Consider the following 8,777-nt stretch of genomic DNA (forward strand, 5'->3'; position numbering starts at 1 on the left):
TATCTCTATCCTGAATTTTATTTATTTAGTCATTCAACAGATTTCTATTCAGATCTAAATGTGTGCCTGGTACAAAGGATAAAAAATAAAGATAGTACCTGCCCTTAGGATTGCTGAAAGATGTACAGAAAACAGGGTAATTGGTATGTGTACTCAGTGTCATGGGACAGGTGAGGGAATACTTTACTTTGACCTGAGGGGAAAACGGAGGGGCATCTATCTATAACAGAAGGCTGAGAATATAGAAAGATACCTAAGGTTTCCAAGGCATAGTAGTTTGGACAATAGCAGATGGTTCAGTGTGAGTTCAGTGTGATTGGAGCCTTAAGGGCTGTGTGGAGCCTGGAAGAGGAGGCTGACTGAGCTTTAGGAAGATGCTAAATTGCCCCAAAGGCAATATTCGCAATAGTAAATTAACATGAATGAGCACCTCCTTACAACTTCACATTTCTATCATGAGATGTTTATTCTCTGTACTTCCAAATTCTAAAGTGTCACCTTTAGGTCTGCTTTGGCAATTGTGATCAGTCTTCAGGGTGTGCCATTCCTATATTCAAAGGTCTTCCTTGCATCCTTTTCTGTTTTAACACGTTAATATCAATTTTTGAATTATTTCAGTGCTGTATTAAATTCTTCTTTTTCCTCTCTCAGTTCTGGAAGTTAGTTTTTTAAAACCCTTATTTTACTACGTTGCTAACCTTGACCAAAAGAAGATGGTAATTTATTTCCTACAAGATAAGTTCTTTCTTAGGCCAGTATTTTAAACTCAGTTTTTTGATAAACAAAAATCTGAAGCGTTCATACTGTCGTTAAAAAAATTACAAAATTGCAGAATTCAGAGATGATTTGCTGCAAAGATGTTGTTCCTTTAACTTGGAGTTTTCATTATGAGCACATGTATTTTACAGAATCTTTTTTTGGGGGGGGGTCTTTTTTGAGACCCAACTGTAGCCCCAACTGTCCTGGAACTTGGTTTTTTTTTAAAGGACAAAAACCACTTTTTTTTTTTTTTTAAAGACAGAATCCCCAATTCTGTCTTTATTGCCATAGTTCTAAGCCTTACTTTAGCCAGAGGACTTGTGCCAACAGTAGTCGTCATTTCTTTTAACACCAATTAATAGGTGTAATGAAAAATTGGGGGTACTGGTAGTACCTACTTGATACACTCCAGATAAGAATTGTGTTAGTCTTTGCAGTGTAGTGCTTGGCATGTGTGAGCATGCAGTATGTGTTGGCCATAAAGTGTCTTTATGTTGGAGGCTCCTTGCTTTGTTCCCTGTGCTCCTGCCCTGCCTCCTTATACCACCAAATGTCCTCCTGTGCCCGTCCCAATTGCCTGTGGTTTTCCTGCTGTTTCAAGTTCAACTCACTTACCTCTTCTCTAATGTTCTTTTCTGATTATTTCAGTTAATGTTGACATCTGAATTCCTATAGATTCCTTTTCTGCCATTTTAATAGCCATATTTCTATTTTTATGATGTAGTTATACCTTTTGTTTTTTAAATTTATGCACAGTAAAAATAGATTATAGAATTACTATCACAGTCAAAGTACAAAACAGTTCCATTACCCCCCTCCCAGGGGAAAAAAAGTTGATATTTCTTTTCAACAATTTCACAAGTGTATATTCAGTTTTACACATGTAATTTAGATTCCTGAACCTATTTTACACGAATTTGTCTTCCATACGTGGAGTAACCTAGTATTGAGTATATAGTGAGTGAGAATATGCTTGAGTGTTTGAATTGTATAAAACAAAGCCTATGAAAGCATTGCAAATTTGAACATATTAAGGAACTGCCAGCTAAACATCTTTGTTATTGTGTAGACTCAGATACTTGGAAGACTGAGCCATGTTAAAGTGGTTTTAGAGCCCTGCAAAGGCTAATAAACCCACTTTTATTTGTCTTTAGAAAACAAAGGACTTGCTCCTATTTTTATTGTGAAATATACTTAATGTTTCTGTTTCTTTTTCTAACTTTATTCTAATATGAAGGAAATGTTTACTTCTTTATACTTCAGCTGTTATGGTGGTACTATTAAATTCATTTATGTTACTTTGCCTTTTTCCTTAAATGTATTTAAGATATTAAGCGATTAAATTAGATATGGATTAATTATAGAATATAAAATAGAAAACTTTTCCTATATCTCAGCTTTAGTTTTCCCTGGATCAATTTTGCCCTCCTCCCCTGGTGACTTCTTCTGATTGTCCCTTAAATCAGAGGTCAATGCAAGTAAGATAATTTGTTTTTGAATGTGCAAATGCTGCATGGTTTCATCAGTCTCCACTCCTAGGTATTATGAAATATTGTTCCTTCTCCAGAAAGGGCAAAGTATACTTAGGATTTACATCCTGTATGTACCCTTCCCTTCCTTAAGAAGTGAATTGAATTTAATCATATATGTCTTTTTTCCCTTCCCCAACAGCTTCCCTGCCTATGGCTGTTCTAAATTTGGGCCAAATAGATCCATTTCAGAGAGGCTTTTTCTGTACTGACATCAGCATCAAGTATCCGTACCATGACAGTACCATCACAAGCTTTATGCTCGCCATAGTGGGGCTTGGCATACCCCTTTCTTCTGTAAGTAAATTAGTAAGTAGGTAGTGATGGGTTTGTTGTGCTGGAGGTTGGATGCAGTGATGGAATTGGGGTGGGGGTATATCCAAGTCCTGCCTTCACTAGTGTTGATAAGGGAATTGTTGCTGGAGGAAAAATCCCACAATTTACTCCTGGAGAACAATGGTTCTCCAATTGAAGGTAGCTGTTAGTCAGAACAACTTGGAAGTCATCCAGTTTGTTGATTGGATGATTATTTTTAAATAATTTTAGATTGATTATTTTAAAATAGAAGCGTTCATTTAAATCATTTAGATCTACTCTTCTCAGTATACAAATACAGAAATATAGGCCAAAATACTGTTCAAGTCCAATAAGCTGTTTCATGACTGAGTTGAAACTAAGACTATGTTTACTTTATCATACTATTAACTGAAAACAGATAATAAAAAGATATGCTTACTTGCTAAATTTGAGGAAAAAGATTTTATAAATATTTATAATATAAATAAGTAATAAAATCTACAGAATACATTAAGACTTACTATTTTTTAAAGTCGTGATAATTTAGATCAGCAACTGTAGCATAAGGTTTCACTATCTTAGATAACTAGAAACATTCTGTGTTAAGATTCACAAACTTGGGATATTGTGCTGTCTTTCTTTACCCCTGTACTGATTCCTAAACCTTGCCCTCTGTCTGTCTTTTGAGCACTGTCTTGTGTAGCCCATACAGGCCTGGAACCTTTGGGAACTTCTGTTTCCCAAATCCTGGTATTTCAGGTGTATGCCACCATGCCTGCCTGCCCTTTGTCTTTGAAAAATATATATATTGAATTTTTTTAATTAAAGTTTTTATTTCTTTATGTGTTATGAGTATTTTACCTGCATGTGTATAAGTGTACCTGTACCTGTGTTGTGCAGTGCCCATGGAGGTCAGAAGAGGGTGTCAGAGCTCCTGGAAGTGGAGTCATGGACGGTTGTTAGCTGCCATGGGGGTGCTGGAAATCGAACCTGCGTCCTCTGTAAGAGCATCTAGTGCTCTTAAGCGCAGAGCCACCTCTCTAGCCCCTGCCCTTTGTCTTTGTATGTGATTGCAAGTAGAAGAAAAGGATCAAGGCAGAGATTGCCCTCTTGAATGTCTTGGGAGTGCAGCAGGTCAGCTGTGTTTTCTTCATTGACCTCCTGGCTCTTGTCAGTTGAGCCTCTCAGATAATTTAAAAATTTTAGTATATCAGCAAACTCAACAGCCTTGTTGTATGTAGTAGGACTAGCTGGCTTTTTTTTTTCTTCTTTTTTTGCCCTCAGATTGGCTAAGAATAATAAGCTAATTCTTTATTTGCCAGTTCATATATGTGAGTTGATTTTTGTCTTTTTCACTATAAGTTTTCTTTTTCTCCTTATAGTCTTAAATAGTATTCCAAAGGTGAAAGGACTTTGAATTTTATTCTATTTCAAGATATATGTATTTTTATATATTTAAAATTCTAATTTGATTTTAATAACTTTAATAAAAGGGGAGAAAAATCCAGGATTAATAATTTAGTTTAAGGAGGCACTTTTTCCTAAGAAGAAAATGTCACCACAACTGGCACTATCTAATTTAGGCTCCAGGATTATGAACAGTGAATAGCCATTAGTCAGTGCTAGTACAGTGCTATTGGACTTGACATTAGTACAGTGCTATTGGACTTGGAGGAAGCCTAAGGGATTTGTTGTAATCAATATTTTCAGTAACTATTGCCAGATAATGTTCTTATAAAGCTTTTCCATATTGCCTGAGGATCAGGAAGTTAACTTTCGGCTATATGATTTGGTACATTTCATCTTTTTCTTAAAGTTTAATTAGAAATAATATATACTAATTTATGAATTGAGCAAAAATTACACATTGCATAATTAAAAAACAAATAACTCTTAGTTTTGCTACATGATAAAGGTTAACATTTCAGTATTACTTAGTGTGAGTTTTTATTTCATTGTGAGTGTTCTGCAAATTCAGTTTTGTGTCTTCTTAATATATATTTGAAATAGTTAACACAATAAGTACCAAAACATAAAAAAGTTTAAATGAATAATAATGCTAAAGTATGTATTTTCTTAAAACTAGTGGGAGAAGACTTGATAAGAAATTTTGAATTCTTGGTTGAATGCTATTTGTTACTAGAGAGAATTTAACCTGGAAAAACACTTTAATTCAAACCTTTTAAACTAGAAATAATGCTTGGCCGGTTTCTGGGTCTTAATTAGCATATGGACTAATGCAAAAGTAATTCTTTGTCATTTCTAGGATAGGTTTGTTTTAATAATTTATGTATAACATCAGATATAGAAGATACTTTATTTTCATTAAGATGCATTATTCATGTTTGATGTAACTATATATATATATACACACAATTTATAACTCAATGAGTTATAAGATTTTGGATAATAGAAAGTTTGTATTTTAAAACTCACCTATTTTTTATAGTTTGCCCCACAATCTTGTTAATGAGTGTAAGCTGTTAAAGAGATGACAAATTCAGAAGATTATACAGTTCTGTATAATCAGTTACTTTGGACTTCCACCCTCAGCTTTCTGTAGTCTACCCTGGAAATTCCTTATACATTTACTTCTATAATTTTTACATTTACTTTTATCTATTTTTACATAGAAAGGGGTAAAAAATTAATGTATGTGCAAACTTTTTGAGTAATGATCGTAACAATAAAGTAAATGCTAAATCTCAAACCCCATGTTGCAGTGAATAAGTACAGTATGTCTGGAGTTTAAAATGTATAGTTTAGGGGTTGGAGAGATGGTTCAGCAGTTAAGAGCACTGGTTGCCCTTGCAGAGGACCTGAGTTTGGTTCCCAGCACCACATGGAGACTAACAACCCTCCTTAACTACAGTTCCAAGGGATCTGATGCTCTCTTCTGATCTCCATAGGCATTGCATGACACAGGTGCACTTGCCCACATGCAGGCAAAATACTCATACACCCAACTGGTCACATACAGAGATTGTGAATTGCCTAAGTCTAAGTGGCTCATCTAAGATGCAACCTCTACACCTAAGGCTCACAGAACATAGAACAAAGGATGAAGAAAACACTAATGCATTTTTCAGTTCTCATCAATGAAGCTCCCTCATGTAACAGAGGGCCCTGAACGCAAAAGGTCACAAATGCCCAAAACTCAGAGAATAAGAGTCTGCAGAGTGTGGATCATTGGACAGGATTCTTATATTAAAATCTACCCACCCAGGGTTCAGAGACCATTGTGGAAGAGGGGGCAGAAAGATTGTAAGAGTCTGGGAGTTGGTGCATGACCATACAGAAATAGAGTCCTACAGGTGCCTGGGTCTCTTCTCATACAAACCTATAGCAATGGTGTCAGCATTCATAAGATAAAAAACCCAGCACAGAGCTGTGAAAATGAACAGCAGACCCCAACTTTAGTCAAAGAATTACTGACAGCTGATTATTGCTGGGTGAAGAAGAGCTGATCTTCTTAAATGGAGGGACTCTAGATAGGCTGACTAGATCCCAGTGGATGAACTTGCACTGGGGGACATCTGGGGACACTGACTTTACATGATGAGCCTTAACATAAATGACAGACTGTATGAACTCCAGTGGGGGTGCTGTAGGAGGGTGTCAAAGGGGAAAGGGGCATAAAGATGATTTTCTGTATGAAATACACAAAAATTTTAAAAAATTAAAAATAAATAAAAACAATTTTAAAAAGCACATAAAATGTATAGTTTGGAGTTCAGAGGAGAATGTGGTGGTAGTAAGACCAAGAGGAGTAAGGGGAAGGAGTAGGGAGGGTGGAAGTGGTTTAAATATATTGTATACATGTATGAAATTACCAGAGAATAAAAAAACACACAAAAATGTGAAAAATACATAGTTTAGGAATATAAAGCTGTTACTTATGTTAGATAGGTTGTTTTAAGTTAGTTGTACTAATGTTGAGTAGTTACTTCTCTGAGGTCCTGATTATTCCATGTTCTAATCCCTTAGTAAAAACATATAGCCTGTGTGGTATATATACACAATGGAATTTTTTTCAGCCATAAAGGAAAATGGAGTTATGTCATTTGCAGAAAAATGGTTGCAAATGGAGATAGTCATGTTAAGTCAGTCTCAGAAAGATAGCTATGACATTTTCTTTAATTTGTGGGTCCATATTTTTATAGATAAGTAAAATAATAATGTACAGATGATATGAAAGTAGAAATAAAACAGTCTAGGGGAAGAAAGGAAACTAATGGGAGAGGCATGAAACAGGAAGGTAGTGGGGAGTAGGATGCTCAAAGTTCATCACATGAAAATGGCCTTAGACCAGTGTAATTAAAAAGTTATTTAGCCAGGCATGGTGGCTCACAACTTTAATCTCAGCACTAAGGAGGCAGAGGCAAGCAGAGCTCTTGTGAGTGCAAGGCCAGACTGGTCTACATAGCAAGTTCCAGGTCAGCCACGGATGCATAGTGAGACCGTTTCTCAAAAACAAAAAGTAGTGTAGCCTAAAATAATAATACATAGCCAATACTTTTGTGACCAGTATATTAAAGTCCTCAGGATACATTGTATTATTCATAGTGACCCAAATTGTACCATTATAAACTAGGAATTAATTTGGAAATGGCTTCCTTTATTTATCTTATAAATTAGTGAAAAACAGGTGATTGGTCCTAAGAGTATAAATAGAAAGTTGTAAGAGAAAAAAACTACCAAGAACTAAAAAAAATATGTGATGTTTTTAAGAAACAAACTCACAGTAAACTACCACTGAGAAGACAGTATGACCAGTCACATTAGCAAAGGCAAGAACTTCCCCAGTGTGTCAGACGTGGAAAGTAGGTACTCCCATACACAAATCTGGCAAAGGTATAAATTGCTATTAAAATAATATATTGCTGGGTCAATATATTATTTGACCTAGAAATGATCCTGGATGTAATTTATCCTAGGGAAACTACAGTTTCTTACAGAGACTCAGAAGAATGGTCATGACAGGCTGGCCTCCAACTTGCTGTATAGCTGTGGTGAAAGTTTTTTTTGGTACTCTGTAACTACTAATATGATAAACCCAAAAGAATTTTGTTCTTTGTTCTGTTTGATATTGAAAGGTTTTTAAAGATCTTGTGAGCAGATATGTCCCTTTTAAAAAGCCACACTGTTTGAAGAAAACCATAGGAACTGCTTAATTTGGTTAATGTAAATCCAATAGAGCTTCATTTTTCATTTTTAACAGAACTTGAGCTGAGGGGGTAACTCAGTGGTAGAGAACTTGCCTATTATGGATAAAACCCTGGGTTTCATCCTCAGAACTGCAAAAATGAAACAAAGCAACAAAATCCAAAGAGATAAGCCATCAAACCATGAAGAGCCATGGAAGAAATAAGTGCATATTGTTAAGAGCAAGAAGCCAGTCTGATGTCAACTGTGACATTATGGAAAAGGCAAAACTGTAGAGCTAGTACTAAGATCTGTGCATTGAGAGGAGGATTGAAACATGTGTAGACAGAGTACAAGACTTTTAGGGCAATGAAACTATTTTGTATGAGGTTGGATACAGGGCACTGAGTAGTGTACACAGAACTGCAGAGTACAAAGAACTAACCCTTAACTATGGACTTTCATTAATAACTGTACTAATATTGGTTCTTCGGTTTTGACAGATGTGTTATACCAATGCAAGGTGGTTATAATAGGGGAGTCTAAGGAATGGTGATAATAGGAGAGAGGGTCTATATGGGAACATTTTACTTTCTGCTCAGTCTTCATGTAAACTTAAAAACTGCTTTCAAAAATGAGAGATATAGCACAGTGGTGTAGTACCTACCTAGCTTGTACAAAGTCTTGGGTTCAGTCCCTACCACTGTAAACACACACACACACACACACACACACACACACACATTCATTTAAAAATATTTTTAGAAGTTTGCTGGTAAAGTCTGATAGTGTCAATGCTGTTTATGTTACCTAATAACAAATGGGACCTCATTAAACTAAAAAGCTTCTGTACATCAAAAGATGCAACCAAGGAAGTGAAGTTTTAAAAAACCCACAGAATGGGAGAAAATCTTCACGAGTGACATGTCCAACAGAGGTTTAACATCCAGAATATATAACGAACTCAAAAAACAAAGTATCAAGAAAGGAAGTAACCCAATTAAAAGATGGGCTAAGGAGCTGAACAGAGGGTTCTAAAGAAGAAAT

At 35.6% G+C, this 8,777-nt stretch overlaps 1 protein-coding gene across 2 annotated transcripts in view; it reads left to right on the plus strand.

Annotated features, from left to right (window-relative positions):
* The window catches only part of Plpp1 (phospholipid phosphatase 1), a 77,214-nt gene that overhangs the window by 29,397 nt on the left and 39,040 nt on the right, over nt 1-8,777 (plus strand). Inside the window, exon 2 of one of the 2 annotated variants that reach the window (XM_008840388.3) lies at nt 2,431-2,585. The exons of the other annotated variant lie outside the window; for it this stretch is intronic. Coding sequence (XP_008838610.1) covers nt 2,431-2,585 — 155 coding nt within the window. The remainder of the gene's footprint in view (nt 1-2,430; nt 2,586-8,777) is intronic. 2 annotated transcript variants of the gene reach the window in all.

The sequence above is a fragment of the Nannospalax galili genome, unplaced genomic scaffold (assembly GCF_000622305.1).
Source record: "Nannospalax galili isolate Female #2095 unplaced genomic scaffold, S.galili_v1.0 scaffold339, whole genome shotgun sequence".
Classification (NCBI taxonomy): domain Eukaryota; kingdom Metazoa; phylum Chordata; class Mammalia; order Rodentia; family Spalacidae; genus Nannospalax; species Nannospalax galili.